The sequence below is a fragment of the Mandrillus leucophaeus genome, unplaced genomic scaffold (assembly GCF_000951045.1).
Source record: "Mandrillus leucophaeus isolate KB7577 unplaced genomic scaffold, Mleu.le_1.0 Scaffold316, whole genome shotgun sequence".
Lineage (NCBI taxonomy): Eukaryota > Metazoa > Chordata > Mammalia > Primates > Cercopithecidae > Mandrillus > Mandrillus leucophaeus.
Genome location: NW_012103321.1, coordinates 2,010,665 through 2,027,235, shown reverse-complemented (window position 1 = coordinate 2,027,235; position 16,571 = coordinate 2,010,665). Strand labels below are relative to the sequence as shown.

The 16,571-nt window shown below is 35.1% G+C and overlaps 1 protein-coding gene across 9 annotated transcripts in view; it reads left to right on the top strand.

The window, feature by feature from the left end:
- The window catches only part of CSNK1G3 (casein kinase 1, gamma 3), a 101,751-nt gene extending 86,085 nt beyond the window's left edge, over positions 1-15,666 (top strand). For 3 of the 9 annotated variants that reach the window (XM_011987762.1, XM_011987767.1, XM_011987761.1), the window contains 3 exons: positions 3,400-3,506; positions 4,022-4,045; positions 12,970-15,384. In XM_011987762.1, the coding sequence (XP_011843152.1) occupies positions 3,400-3,506; positions 4,022-4,045; positions 12,970-13,024 (186 nt within the window). In that variant the 3' untranslated portion in view covers positions 13,025-15,384. Of the gene's footprint in view, positions 1-3,399; positions 3,507-4,021; positions 4,046-12,969 lie in introns of all 9 variants that reach the window. The other 6 variants (XM_011987769.1, XM_011987768.1, XM_011987764.1 and 3 more) reach the window with 3 other exon arrangements.
- The last annotated feature ends 905 nt before the right edge of the window (positions 15,667-16,571 follow it).

Below are 16,571 nucleotides of genomic sequence, written 5' to 3'. Positions count from 1 at the left end.
ATAGGCCAGTTTTATGAAGGTCAACAACAATATCCTATCTTAACTCTGTTACCACAGTGATTCTATTCTGAGCTTGGGATACTAGTCTCTACTCAGAGGATTGGGGAATCTGGGAAACCCTGGAATATTTACATTAAAGGAAGATGTTGCTTCTTTCTGGTCTGGTTCTGGTCAACCAGGTAAAATGGGATTTGAAACATTTCAATAAAATAAAGTTTACCAAAGTCAGGTATAAAAAGTCTTTCTCTGTGAACTGAAGTAAATCAGATTATATAATTGCAGTGTATATATAGTCACTGTTGCTAGAAAATGTGTTGTAATTAATGTTGCTAGAATTTAGACTACCTGGGTTTTAAAATTTTCAGTTATGTTGCTTAAAATAAGGGAAGACGTGTCAGAGGAGCTGCCTGTAAGTTGAGGTGGCATCCCTCTACCTTTCTAGGGCCATTGAACAAAAGGGAGACTAAGAAACCTGTTGAATAGTATGTTGAGAAAAGAGCAGTGGAAATTGTTCAGTGAACTGTTTGATTATGTACTGGATACATGTACTCTGTTCAAGGTAGTGGAGAATATGTGAGATAAGAATACTGCTTTCTATCTCCTTTCCAATTTAGTGCAGAGGCTCTGACATTTTCAAAATTAAGAATAAAGGACCAAATTATGTTCAATAATTAGAACAGATAATTATTTTTAAATGTTTTCAGAGAGAGAGAAATAAAGAGAAAAAATTTACAACTCAATAGAATGACAGAAAGGAGGAAGCAAGTACCCCAGAAAAGGAGAGGCATGCTTAGATGTAAGAGTATTCTTTTCTTTAGATTGCCTTTGAAGATTATCAAGGCAGTTTTGTGTGTTTTCAGCTGTAGGCACAAATGCAGTGTTCATTTCTAAGTACTTACTACATATAGGATATAGGAGACTGAATTTCCACTATTCCTAAGTTAACTCAAATATGTTGGTTGATTTGTAGTTATTAATACTTTCCTTGGAAATGGAGAGGGTCTTGTTTCTCTACACTAAAGTGTCAGGTCTACAAGGACAGGGATGTTTATCTTGCTTACTTTGATATTCCAAATACCTAGAACAGTGCCTAGCATGTTGTAGACTAAAGTAAGAACTTAATTAAGTTTTAAAAATATAATGTACTATAAATACTACTTTTAAGTCTAATAGTCAGTTGTCAACTCTGTAGCCCATGCCAGTGTTGCTAACCTTTTATTTCATTTAAAGAGATCAGGTAGTGAGTAGGAGGGGCATCAAAGAGAATTCTTAGAGTTTTGAGTCTGGAAGTCTAGAAGATGGGAGGGCTTTAACTGAAATGGGAGCCATGGGAAGAGCAATACATTTCAGAGGGAGTAGGATAAATTTTCCTTCAGAAATGCAGAGTTTGAAGTGCCAAACTTGGCTTAGCAAACTGAGGATATGGGTGAGTCGTTAGGCCTAGGGAGTTCTTTACCTAGAGGTGATAGTTGAAGCCATGATTATAGATGAAACATAGTGATAATGATGGCGACCATTTATTGAGCTCTTCCCATATGCCAGGCACTGTGCTTTATATGTTGACATTTATATATTGATCTCATCTCACCCTCGTGTCAGCTTTGTTAATTAGATGCTACTGTTCACCATTTCATACTTGAGAACACTAAGGTTTAGCAAGGTAAGGTATCTTTCCCAGAGTCTCATAGCTGGTAAGTGGTAGAGCTAGGCTTTGAGTCTAGACCCAACTTACTTCAGAATTTTCAGCGATTGCCAAGTGAGTTGATGTGATGTACAAGAAAATGAGGCACCGAGCAGAGTATCCTGAATACATTTTCTAGGAATCTTTGGTAACCTTTAAGATAACTCTTATTAGGGTTCTTATGTAGGGTTGGAGAACTGATTGCAAGGAGTAAAGGAATAAACACTTGGAAAATTTTATAAAAATGGAAGTGGTGAGTTATATACTTTTTTCCCAAAAAGTTTAGTGATGAGGGAAAAGGAAGAAATAGGACAATAAGGTGAATTTGCGGAAACAAGAGAATTTGGGAGAATTTGGGAATTTCCGCATGATTTTTATCTTGTATCAGGATTTCATTCATGCGTACATGCATTCATTTATTTCAACAAATATTTATTGAGTGCCTGTTCTGTGCCAGGCGTAGCAGGAAACAATACAAGGTCTCTGTTGCCCTGGAGCTTAATTTTAATGGAGGTAGGGACGGATGTCAAGAAATACAACAAATAAATGAACAAGCGGATAAGAAAAACACAAACCCTGATAAATACTGTACAGATAATTTAAAATAGGGTGTAACATAAAAGACTGTGTCAGCATAGACATTTTTAGCTGTGTGATAGAAAAGGCCTGTCTCAGAGATGCTCTTTGAGACTCTGAAAGATGAGAAGTCAGCTAATAAGTAGGAAGAGAATTCTAGGCAGTGACAATAGATAATGCCAAGGCCTGTAAGTGGGAAGAATCTTGACATACTGGATGGAGGCTAGTGAGCTTCAGAGAAGGTGATGTGAGATCAGAGAGGTAGACAGGCATCACATCATGTGGGACTTTGTCAATTTGTGTAAGGAGTATAGATTTTTTATTCTAAGTGGAACGGGAAGCCAACAGTTGGAGAGTTTTAAGCAGGGAGCTATATGTGATGTGATTTGCATGTTAAAAGGAGCACCCTGATTGCTGTGTGGACAATACTTTTGAGTGGGGGACAAAGCAGAAGACTAGATAATAGGTTTTTGCTCTTAATCACATAAGATATCTTAGTGGCTTGGACTGGAGTCCTTGTATTAATAGAGATGGTAAGAACTGATTAGATATGGGATATGTTTGGAGAAGGATTTAACAGGATCTGCCATTGATGGATTAGATGTGGGTTTTAAGTTAAAGAGGAATCACAGTGACCCCTACATTTGAACAACTGGGTGAATGATGGTGTTGTCTATTTAAACGGGCGGTTTGAAATGGAGACTTGAGCATAATTGCAGATTGAAGTGAAGGGTCCATTAGAAGGAGTAATATTGAAGTTTTTCAATATTCAAGGAAAGTAATTCATGATATAGCAAGGTGCCAAAGGACATAGGCACACAAGAGGAAACTGATTGAGACATACATGTAGGAGTTAGCCTTAAAAACCAGAGGGAAGGAGACAGAAGACAGAGATTTCGAAAAGGAAAGGAAGTAAGTTGAAAAGCACGTATTAGATGACCTTGATCTTTAATACAATGCTAGACCTATTACTGTATTTAGTTATGAACATGTTGCTACCTATTGTTTTGTTCCTCACATTAACTTTCTAATTGAAATACTTTAACCTTAATTATGTTTATCCTTGTATAACCTATTTAGTATGTATGTATATTTATGAGTGTGTGTACATATGTATATATATAAAAAATTTTTTTAAACAGGTTGTAAGTTCTACGAATGGAGAGTTAAACACAGATGACCCCACCGCAGGACGTTCAAATGCACCCATCACAGCCCCTACTGAAGTAGAAGTGATGGATGAAACCAAGTATGTGTTTATTTTACTTGTTTTAGTAACTCTCTGTTTTTAAATTATGCATGTTTGAGATTTATAGTTACATACAATTATTTCAGGAAATTTTTTTTAGGGAATAGGTGCATGCAAAACAAGTGGTATACTTAATTATTTTAATCACTAGAATAAGTTTAAAACAGTTCTATTCCAGTAAATATTTTAATAATACAAAATATTTAAGAACTGTGTTCAAATTCTTATTTAGAATTGACAGCGTTATTTTTAGCTTTTGAGTTTTAGGAGTGTTGATGCATGGAAGTAATTGATGTACTATCAGTCTTTTTTCTGTAAGCATAAGAGTAAATATTAACTTTATAAAATGCATGTTTTAATATTTTGAATTAGTTTTTCAAAACATAAATTATAACAACATTGCTTGGAAAAAATTAAGTATGAAAAACAATGTGATAATTTCAATGTGGGCTGTTTCTGATTCTCTCTCTCTGTCTCTCTTTTTTTTCCTTGTATTTTTTTTTGTGTGTGTATAGCTGCCAGAAAGTGTTGAACATGTGGTGAGTCTCAAGTGTAGGCAGGCAGAAATAGCTCCGTTGACTGTAATTTCAAATATTTAGCATCATTTTGTGTATTTTGAAAACAAAACTCTCAACACAGCAATTATAATTGGTAAAAGTTATTCAAAAGTATTTGATATCATTAAGATAGCTCAGAAAAAGCAAGAAATAATTGTTTGAGGAGCTCTTTTGCCTGCTGCAACTTTTTTACTTTAAGTGACATAGATTTGGGGCCACTTTTTAATTGCATAGATGATACACCAACCCTGCTTTGCTTGTGCATTTGTTTTATAATAGTTTTTATTTGCTGTTTAAATAGATAGATTTTTGCATTAAGCTTTCTTTTTTCTGTTTGCAATTGTTAAATATATGTAGCAGATCTCATCCCCCACAGTAGTATCACTAAAACAGTATTTCATTTACTAACCAGTTATCATTGCCCTTGAATACAATATTGATAAATTTCATGATAACCTTGTAGTGAGAAAGCCATTTTAAAAATCCTCATCTAAATAGTTACTAATAATTGCAGATATTATGGAAAGTAGTATTAATAGAAATAATTGGGGATTTAAATTATTTTCTGACATTTGCCTTTAGTTGTAATACTGTGCTTAAAATGCTTCTGTCAGTTTCAGGACAAATTATGAGTCAGACTGGGAGTGAATAAAGGAAGTTGCTTAGTTTAGTAAATTTTGAAATATTTTACTTATATCCAAAGACACCTTATATAATTTTCAAAATAATGCTCATTTGCTGGCTGCAAAATTAGGAAACTTTCGTGGATTTTTTTCTTAAAGAGCAGTGATTAAGAATCCATTTTAATCACTTTTGACTATAGAATGCATTGACAGTGTGACTAAGACTAGTGTATTTCAAGATATAATTAGCTGTATACGTGTATATTTTTATGAACTGCAGAAATAAATCCCTGAAAGTATAGTCTTACTTGTGTGTTTTTAAATCAGAGATTAAAAACAACAGCTTATCTTTGTGAATTTTAGGTACAATCCTAAGACAGGAAAGTAGGGTGGTGGTGTGACAGATTCGACTGCACATGTCCTTTGCAGTTAAACATAGTTTGTAGAATCCTGTTTCTGCCACTGATTTGTTACCTTCAAGAAAGCTTGTTTCTTTTTCTGTAAAATGAAGCTAATAATACCTACTTCATAGGTTGAGAAAATTAAATGTGATAAAGCCCTGGTGTTTTGTCTGGCACACAGCAGGTACTCATTAGCTATTATTACCCCTGTTTATTTCTTCTCTTCCAGCTGCCAGTGACATTTCTCATCTCTGTTTTTGGGCTTGTGCCTCTTTTATCTGTGTTCTATATTTTTACTTCCATACCGACACTCTTCACTGAAACTAGCGGTTCTGTGTTTACATCCTCCTGGAGACTTGCTTTTAATCAAATTTATTAAATTTATCCATTTATTCATTTAGCAGTTACACTGCTGAGGTTTCCGAAATACCTAATACTGTCCTTGTTCTTAAGTACAAGCCAGCAGGAAGATTGCAGTTGTACTAGTATATGTTGGTATATGATTAATATGATGAAAAAGGTATTTTTAAAAATGGTTAGAGGTTGTAAAGATAAAGATTACTTGCTGACATGGATGATCAGAGAATACTTGATGGAAAGTGGCTCTGAAGAATGGCATAGTAATTTATGCAGTTGGGATGAGTGTGGGTGTGTGTTTGGGTCCCTATCTGTAGACACTGGAGGATGTGAAAAAAGGAAGTGGTGGGAAGGCTGTTCCTATAGGAAGCGTTCTCCATTGCCTGCCATATTTCTTGGCATGGCATCAAGGCCTCTCGTACCTGTCATAGTCTGGCCCTTGCCTATCTTTGCAACTCCGTTTTCCATTCTGAACTTTATATAGCATTGGTTCCTTAAATCTGCCTTTGCTATGTTATCCTCTTTATATACTTCCCACTTCTTGAAACTTACTGAATTTCTTGAAAACAAGGATTTTTTTCATCCTCAGATTCCTAGTGGCTGTATGTCCTAATAAATCATTACTAAATAATTAACAATGTGGTATACCCATACAATGGACTGCCATTTGACAATATAAAGAAATGAAATTGAAAACATTGTGCTAAATGAAAGAAGCCAGATACAAAAGGCCACATGTTATGTGAATCCATTTAAATGGAATGTCCAGAATAGGCAAATATATAGGCACCAAAAGATTGGTGATTGCCCAGGGCAGGGAAGAGGAGGATGGGATATCTTTATAGAGTGATGGAAATGTTCTGAAATTAGATAGTGGTGATAGCTGCTCAATTGTGAATACTAAAACACACTGAATTATATACTTTGAAAGGATAAATTTTATAACGTGAAAAATATCTTAATAAAATGGTTGTTTTAAAAAAAGTATAGCAACTCATGATATCAGTGAAGCCTTACATCAGGTGGGTTAGGTAGGTTACAGAAATCCTCAGAACTTTCCTACCTCTTTGCTGGATAAACATTCTATTTAAACAAGATTTTTTTCTTTAGGTTTATTCTAACATTTCTACAAGTTTATTATTGTGTTCCTCATCTCCTCTTAATCTGTGACTAAGAAATTTGGGCATGATTTTTTTTCTTTTTTAAGAGATAAGAATCTTGCTATATTGCCAAGGCTGGCCTTGAACTACTGGGCTCAAGTGATTTTCCTGCCTCAGACTCCCCAGTAGGTGGGACTATAGGTGCACACCACCATACCCAGCTCCTTTTCTAAATTGCATCTTACACTTCTCTCTGCCACCATTTGACACATAACTAGGGACGTGCTTAGAATTCTCTTTCAGAATTTCTTTTTCATCTTTCGTCTTACCTATAATTAGCAGAGATCCTTCTCACCCCACCCCATTAAGTAGAATGTATTCTATAATGCACATTTTAGCATCCTCATGTTTCCTGAGAATAGTACCTCATTGGGGTAAATATTTGATTTCCAAATGATGGAAAATACTCTTTCTCCCATATGGAAAATGATGGGAAAGCTAATTAGCTTCATTAGTAATGAGGTTTTGTCTTTCTTGTTTACTGTAGTTGAGAATTTTAAGACAGGTGATACAAATGATAGCACCTTCATCATTCATTCCAGGTATTTAGGAGAACAAAATAGTTTAAGTATTTACTTTTTAAGTAGTATGAAACCGTCTTTTATTCTTTTTCTTTCTTTCCGTCTTCCAACATTTACTGAACAGATTATCGTGTGTTTGATAATATGATGATTATTAAGGTATGTCAAAGTTTGTATACCATTAGGTTGGATGGAACGTATACCAACAACTTTTATACAGTGGTTCTCAACCTTGATTTCACATTATAGCTATCTAGGGAGTTTTAAAAATGTACTAATATTTGGGCTGTATTTTCAAGGTTTCTGATTTTACTAGTTGGTCTATGGTGGGGCTTGGTTATCAGTATTTTTAAAAAACTTCTCAGGTGACTCTAAGGAGCAGCCAGTGTTAAGGATCATTGGTCTAATACAAAGTATTACACGATTGCTAATCATGTAGGAGAGGAATAATTGTTACTGGAGTTCAGAAAATGGAGTTTGTCCTCCTAGTTGGGAAGATCAGAGAAGTCCTCATGGGTAAGGATGCATTTACACTAGTTCTGAAAGATGAGAATGATTTGGCAAGGGAAATGGGTGGAAGGAGTCAGGGAGAAGAGGTTGGAGCAAGGAAAGAATTGAACCAGTCCAAGGAGTAACTCATGCAGGCAGAGAATATATGAACACATTAATGAAAATTGAGATAGGCTAATTTCCCAAATCTCAAAGGGCCTTGGTAGCCAGTAAACAAATTTGGACATTATCTTTCTCAGCAAAAGAAAGGAAGCCAAGAAATGACATGTGGTTTTAAGCCAAGAAACTATGATCAGGTTGATCCTTAGGAAAATTAATTTGGCTGCAGTTATGAGGCTTATGTCACTTCCTGGGGTTCAACAGATTGCAGAAAATGGTGTAAGAATATAAATTAAGTTTTCCTATGAAACTAGATGGAGAATTTATATTTTGGGTTAGCAGTCTCTAGTAAACAAACTGTTTCTTAAAAAATGTTTTAAGATTACAGTATGGGACCATTTGTTTAGTTTCTATAATACTGAGTGTTCAGGAGTTTGATAGTCTCTAGAACTGTAAAGATAAGTAAAGAATAATATGTTTCCTCAAGAGATCAGTTCAGTGAGGAAGAGAGAGGTATAAAAATTATAATGCAAAGTGACAGAGACTGTGTCACTCTTTTGGGAGAGAGCAAATGGATTTTAAGTGGAAAGAAGAGCATATGCAAAGATACAGAGGTAAGAAATCCCACTTGGCGTATTCTGGGAATGGCAAGGAGATTTTTTGCTGCTTCTTACTTTTCCCTTCCTTCCATCCATAGTATAGGCCACCTGGGAAGGAAGCCTAATGGAGGATGAGACTAAGAGGAGGGTGGAAATAAGTTGGGAACCAAATTCCGAAGAGCTGTGTGAACCTAATGCTTTAGTCAATGTAGAATCATTGATGAGATTTAAGAGGAAAAGGGCATGGCCTTATTTATGATGGGGGCAATTTGGATGACAGATTGGAGAGAGGAGAGACTTAGACTGGGAAGTCCTTTAAAAGGCACTTAGCAGTGGTGGCGGCAAGTTGAAAAGTTCTGAACTAAGCCAACATGAGAAGATGGGAAAATTTTGAAAGTCATTTCAGACTTAAGGGACTAATTGCAAGTGGACAGGGAGGAAGAAGTTGGAGATGAAAATGGGCCTGCAGGCTTTTGGGTGGAGTAATTTTGTAGATGATCTTGTTCTCTGATCTAAACTCTTTTTGCTTAGCTAAACGGTTCCTCGTTTTTTCTGTAAATCAAGAGATCCAGAGATACGAAATTACACTTCAGGTTTAAACCTTAAGGGGAAATATTCTTTGTGAAAGAATTAAAGATTAGATGCCATGAAAGATACTTTCTGTACACTCATCAACCCAGGTCAGGAGAAGCTAGGTCCTGGAGTCCTACGTGGGTAGGTCTAGGAGGTACCAACAGTCTCTCAACCAAAGGGTGAGCAATGAGTCATCTTAGAAGGGATAAATAAGAACATCATATCCAGATAGGGAAACATGCTTCAGTTTCTGGGTGGATTTGAGAGAAGAAAGTATATGACATATATCCAGGAAGACAAGGCAAATAGATGAAGAAAAAGGCAATGAACAAAGGAGAAATGGTGGTGCAGTGTCAATAGCAAAAGCCTTTGTGTGTTTTCGGACTCTGATCCGTTTTGATTGCCTGTTTGTTGCCTAATAGTATTTAAAGAAACTAAAGTTGTTTCTAAAGTTCATCTTAGGACTTAACATTTATTCCCAAATAATTTTAGAGTAGAGATGTAGCTTCACATTTTGAGAGGCTGATGTGGAAGGATTACTTGAGCTCAAGAGTTTGATACCAGCCTGGGCAACATAGTGAGATCTTGTCTCCACTAAAAATAATTTTTAAAAAATCGCCAGCTGGGTGCCTGTAGTCCCAGCTACTCAGGAGGCTGAAGTGAGAGGACCACTATTAAATAAGTACTAACTTTGTGCCAGTTTGTTGGGCTACAACTGAGCAGTCCTTTAAGAAGCTTAAATTCTAGTGCAAAGGCAGATAATAAATAAAATAATTTCAAAGTAAGAGTAAGTTATTACAGAAAAATAAAACAATAGTGTGATCAAGTGGCTACATGGGAGCAGCACTGTTTCAGATTAAGTGCTGGGGAAGAGGAAGCAATTGAGATGAGACCTGATTTCTTAATTTCTAAGGCTATAAATTAGCTATTTCGGTAATTGCTTTTATCTTAAGAAATAAGCCATAAGGTTAAAACATCAATTTATTTCCTAACTTCTGTAAGTATATCATATTTTTAGCACCTCTCTCTTATCTATGTGTTTGGATGTATTTGTATCACATAAGGCAATGCTGTCCTCTGGTGGTAGTAACTTTAATAGCATGCCAGCTGTACTTTTGCAAATCTGTTATAAGGATGTGTTCTTTATTTAGTGGGATTTATTTAAAATAGATATCCTTTTTAGATTGTGTTTGAATTTAAGGGCCATTAGAATTTATTTGAAAATCTTATTTAGTTTCAAATAAGTGCTTGTCATAGTTCAGTAAAACACTGTTGAAGGAAAGATTACTTAAGTGTGAAGATCTCAACTCTCAGAACTCTCAGTACTGGAAATACAAACTAAGCAAAGTAAATTGCTGATACAAGTGTAGAAAATCTAGGACTTGGTCTTGTTCATCAAAATGTGTATTACATTACATTACCCATTTCAAAGGGCTAATACAACTTTAGAAAATTTTGAAAGAATCTATTTGGAATTTGAAAGGACAGTGTTTAAGAATAGTGAGCATTATTAAAGGAATTTTATATCAAACAATAAATTTCAATTGAAATATGGCTATATACTTAAATTTAATATTCTAAGTATTTGTTCTGTCACTTCTAAATACCTATTTTATGTCTTGCTTTCTGCCATTTGGACATTTTTCTTCTCTTTTCTAAGTCTTAAATTTAAAGGTTCATTTGGAGTAAAGGATTTTATTTTTTAGAAAGTAATTGAGATTTGAGAAATATTAGGTAGCTGACAGTTAAAAATAAATTTGACTTATTTTTTAAATCCAGAACAAATCTCTTACATCTGTAGTCTTGTACTGTGGCAGCTCTTCTCTAGGCTCTTGACGGGGTAATCCATTTCCGTTCTTTCTGCTAGTCATCTCCATGAGAGTAAAGTTGATAAACATTCATCATTACATATATTTCTAGTTGAATCTTTATTATTTACATTCTATGGTCTAGTCGATGTGTACTGTTTGGTTTACTTAAAAAATGCAGTTGTGTAATTTGGTTTTCAGTACCCTCATAGTCGTTTCATAATTATGGCAGAAATCACAATAAATAATTTAAAATTATTTTTGACTAAAGATAATGTGGGTAGAGAGATTATGTAATTTAACTGGATGATGTAGATTTCTGTTTACATTTATTTCACGGAAGTATATAAAACATATCTAGAAGTTATGTTATATTCTGTAATCTTTTGCTGGATGGGACACCTGAAGCTTTTTTTTTTTTTTTTTTTTTGAGACAGAGTCTCACTCTGTTGTCCAGGCTGGAGTGCAATGGTGCAGTCTTGGCTCACTGCAACCTCCATCTCCTGGGTTCAAGTGATTCTTCTGCCTCAGCCTCCTGAGTAGCTGGGATTACAGGCGCTCACCACCACGCCCAGCTAATTTTTGTATTTTTAGTAGAGACAAGGTTTCACCATGTTGGTCAGGCTGGTCTTGAACTCCTGACCTTGTGATCCACCCACCTTGACCTCCCAAAGTGCTGGGATTACAGGCATGAGCCACCGCACCGGGCCAAAGCTATTCTTTTATGAATATAGATTGGTAAGAATTATAGAAACATCTTTATAAGGTCATATTATACACAGTCTGAATTGGGAGCTCTCGGTGATGAAATCACCATGTGTATAAATATACTTTGCTTTTATTACAAAATGTGATTTATAAACATGCCCACACACCCACAGAGGGTTTCAGTGGAAATCAGGGATACCCAACCATGCTTGTCTGTGCCAAAAGTAAACTCAATGTTAGGAAGGGGTTGATTGTTTAAAGGTTAAAAGAAAAGGTGCCTAACAATATGTAGTGTTGTCATGTTGTATATTCTAATAGACTGACTCAGACTGTGAGGCTTTTAAGATAGGTGTGTATGTAATTTTTTTTCTTTTTTTTTCTTTGGTGGAAGCAGATCAGTGATTCTCATTTTTCATTTCATACCAGACCACAGCATTTTCCCACAACAGCCTTGATGTGTTGCATCTCCTCATGACTAGAAGAATTTACTGTGAGAGAAACTAGTTCTCTTAAGGATTACATCTAGATTTTTTTTTTTTTTAACTTTTTCTTTTAGAGGCAGGGTCTTGTTCTGTTACACAGACTGGGATTCAGTGGCACAATCATAGTTCAAACATTCCTCCCGCCTCCGCCTCTCAAGGAGCTGGGACAACAGGCGGGTGCCACCATGTCCAGCATGTGTGTGTGTGTGTGTATATATATTTAGAGATACTTGTGTATGTGTATATATAGTTAAACAGAGAGAGAGATTTAGAGATGGGGTCTTGCTGTATTGCCCAGGCTAGTCTTGAATTCTTAAACTCCTGAGCTCAAGCAGTCCTCCTGCCTTGGCCTCCCAAAGTGCTGGGATTACAGGCATGAGCCACTGTGCCCAGCTAAGATTTTTTTTCACCTAGAAATAAAAGTCAGGATTATATTGTTTTGCGTATGCAATTTTGACTTGTACAATGGAATCACCTCAGTTGTGCTACTTTAAATATTAAGCATAGTTTTTACCTTAACTAAACTTTCAATAAACTTGACCTTCTTTAACTCTTAAAGAATTTAAAATTGCCAGTCTTGACATTCTGTAAAATGTGTTTTCTGTTTTTCACTTTTTTAATATGATGGAAAATGTTGACTAGTGTATATTGGAGTATCTTTTTATTTTTGGAGTCTAAACTGATTATTGGTAAGAATAAGCTCCCCAGTGTTAGGATCATTATTGCCTTCCTAATGGCTTCAGCAATCACATATAAATATCCGGGAGAAAGGGTGAGAATGCATAGAATGAAATTCTCAGTTAGTCTTAGTGAAAAACCTTTTGAATTTAATGGCTCCTTTTTATGTTGCATAGAATGTCTTGCTATTCTTAAAAGGCATGTGGATGAAACATAATAGTAATAACTCTGCCATATTTTCACTAATACATACGCTTCATTGGTGTAATCACTGTTTATCTTGCACTAGACTGTTGCTTTTTATGATCATTTAAGTTAATATGATACAGTCAACTTTGTGACATTTTAGTGCTTTTAAACTAAAAAGAGTGTTTCCCTCATCTGCAGGTGCTGCTGTTTTTTCAAACGAAGGAAAAGGAAAACCATACAGCGCCACAAATGACTCTGGACACAGACAGATCCTGGGGAGTTACTTACATGTTCATCTGCTGTCTTGTGATTAAAATCATCTCTGTAGTGACCACATATATTTTCAAGGACTCACTCTTAGAAACAAAAATGTCATACTTTCATACTTCATTTTGTGGTTGTCTTACATTCTTTTTTTTTTTCTAATTGAACTTTTATGGAAGCTTTAAAGTTTTGTCAAAACATGAGTGCTCTGCCCATCAATGAATGGAATGGACCAATGAGGTGGTATCGATGAATATAGTTCTATAGAACATTTTTCAGAAGTTCTTCTGTTGCAGAAAGCATACAGTATCTTAAGTGTCAACCAGTTGTATACCTAATCTGGTTTTTTATAACTTCTGTAAGGGCATAATCAAACAGGAATTTTCTTTCTCAGTGGATAATACAACAGAGAAAACAGAGTTGCCCAAATATTTAAAAGAAGTTATTCCTTGAGAAGTTCATATTTTGTGACATCTGCATTGATTTCAGTGTTACTGATGGTACTGTTATTCATAAGTCATATTAACATTCTCTCTGTGAAATCATGGTACAGTCACTGCCCAGAGGTACTGAGGAAAAAGCAATATGGGTTCCGCAGATGGTAGTGGTAAAATGAATCTTAAGTAGTGCGGTAAATATGTGCTCTGCTTTTGTTGCACCACCATGTGAAGTACTGTGTTGCAGAAGTGGCAAAAGCGCTTATTTTTTAAAATGCAAAATATTTGTACAATGTAACTTTATGCTTCCAAATAATAATGTATGTTAGACAGCAAGAAATGAATACTTTAAACAGTGATATATGTTGGAGTTACAAAGAAATACACTAAGGAGAGGTAGTAAATGTGAACCTTGTTGCAATGTGTAAGGTGGAAGCCTAAAGAAATCTCACTGAAACTTACTGCTGAATGATTACATTCTCCCCTAAGCAGAAAACTTTGGATGTGCCATGCAATGGTGTCTGTGTAATTATTTTGCTCTTTGATAAAAAAAAAGACCCCCAGCAATAAAAAGTGGGTCACTCTATGCCCTCTGTGCACATTAGTCTCTTGTATTCAACTTTGCTGATTCTCTGGAATTTTCCTACTCTTTAGCATAATTTTGATGATTGAAAAATATTTTGGAAAGGATGGGTCAGGTGCTTTGCCTCCATAGTCTTTTGAAGTGCCTGCATATGAACAAAAAAAAAAAAACTAATTCTGTAAAAAAGGAAGCCCATTCCACTTTTCAAGTATGCTTTGTTTTAAGCCATAAAGACACACATGTAGTTTTGTCACATTCTGCTAGCCAGAATTTTCAAGAAGGGTTAAAACAAAGCCTGGCTAGAAGGATAATTATTTTGAACAAATCTCATATTCATCTTTCATTTATAAAATTGTTACTTACTCCTTCCATGCAGTCTCTTCGTTGTCTTTAAGTGTGTGCCTTCAGGCATGCTTATTTATTTTTATTGTCTCAAGGTAACATTTAAGATGTATATTAAAGTAAATCTACATTTTTTTACTTCATTATTGCATTTACAGGGATTTAATTATACTTTGTAATTTATTTTTCTTATTAGCCAAAAGTTTAATGCATTTTTTTGATGAATTAGGCACCCACATGAACACCACAAATCAGGACATTGTTTTTCATTGTTGCTATGAATCCTGTGAATGATCTCTTTTTATTTTAAAGACCTACACTTAACCTAGAAAACATTTGCTGTATAATTTGGTCAACAGTTTCCATTCTATCGATCTGTATCCTGTCATGATGTCTTAAACTGCAGGAGTTACATACTGAGTTTATATTTTTATTTGCTTTGAGCAAGGTAGATGGATGTTTTGGCAATTATAATGTGAAACCACTTCTTTCTTTACAGTATTTGACCAAATTTGTGTGTCTATGATATTTGTAAATACATGCGAATATCTGTATTTCTTATCATAAGCCTATTTAGTTTTATTCTCAGTAGGGTTTTTTGGATTGTACAGTGTTTATATGATCTGAACTCCTTATACATAAGAAGGTGTGTATATTAATCCAATTATGGACTTAAAATATTTTAAAAGTATAAATACCCTTATTTGCTGCAAAGACCAGTGTGTAGACATTTGCTTTTTAGCAATATTTTTAAGTGCTCCATTTTAATGCCAAGGAATAAGTCTTTTGGCAACACAAACTGGTCAATAATAGGTAATGCAGGTATGTTCAGGTTAAGCCAACAATGTTTTGCATTTTTATGCTTATTTTCTGTCAACACTAATGAAGTCAACATTGCCTGAATGTCTGAATAATGAAACACATCCCTGTTTAAAAGTATGTAACTGAAAAAGAAATAAAAAAAAAAATAAAAGTAGTTTTTTTAAACTTGCTCTTTCCCATTTCCTCTAATGATGGGTAAAATAATGTCACTCCCTAATTTAAGATAGGAATTTAAAAATTTTGCTTTATTTAGTTGGTTATATATGAGAAGCAGAGCTAAAGGAATATGCTTTTGTTACTTTGTTTATGTTTTGTTTTGCTTTCTTGAAATCCAGCGGTAAAGAGCACACACTAGAAAGGATCTAAGCTTTCTTTAATATTGAAAAAAAAAATTATACTTCTCTGAACTGTTTAATAGAGCAATAGTTAAATACATCTTCTGATAAATTAAGGGAAATAGAATCATTTTTCCTCTTTGAGAATGGAATCATACTATTATGTTCACAGAAATTAAGCATTATTCCAGTTTTAAGTGAATGACTTTAAAATCATTGCAGATGGGGAGCCCATATTTCTAACAGTATCTCATAGTTCATCTTGTGCTAGGTGCTTTACGGGAGTTTACAAAATGGCATTAATGGTATGCTACTTACTGAGGGATGCTACAGGTAAGATCAGGCAAAGCAGCCCTCTCTCAGCCTGTGAATATTGTGTCCATTAAGCAGCAGAGACCTTCAGAAGCAGGAGAAAGATCTGGAGATGACACATAACTGTAAAGGTTCTATTTAGAAAAATTTGACTTAAGATGGGGATTTCAATCTGAATGAATATATAGTTGCATTAGTCAGAACTCTTTGAATTGAAAGTGACAGAAATTTAACCTGGCTTGAGCAATAAGAGTGTGCATTATCTCATTGAACTGAAAAGTCGAGTGGTAGGACTGCCTTCAGACATGCTTAATCCTGGAGTTAAGACAGGAATCTTCTCCATATCTTTTGGTTTTGCTTTCCTACCCTGCTGTTTTCACTATCAGGAAGACTTTCTATGTGTCATGGTAAAGTGGCCATCCACCATCTTAGTATTCTCAGCAAAACAAAAAACAAAGGGCCATTTTTCTCAGTAATTCCAACAGAAGCCTAAGACTGACATTCCCTTATTGGTTGATGTGCCCACCCCTGAGCCAATTACTATGGACAAGGGAATATTGTTCTCCCAGTGGCTGAGCCTGAGTCATGATTTGACCTTGAGGAGACACATCGGTGATGGAACTGGTTGAGAAGAGTTAAGAACATTTTTTTCTACTAGAGTGCAAATACAATTATAAAGATTTGCTGATATTCAGGATAACTAAT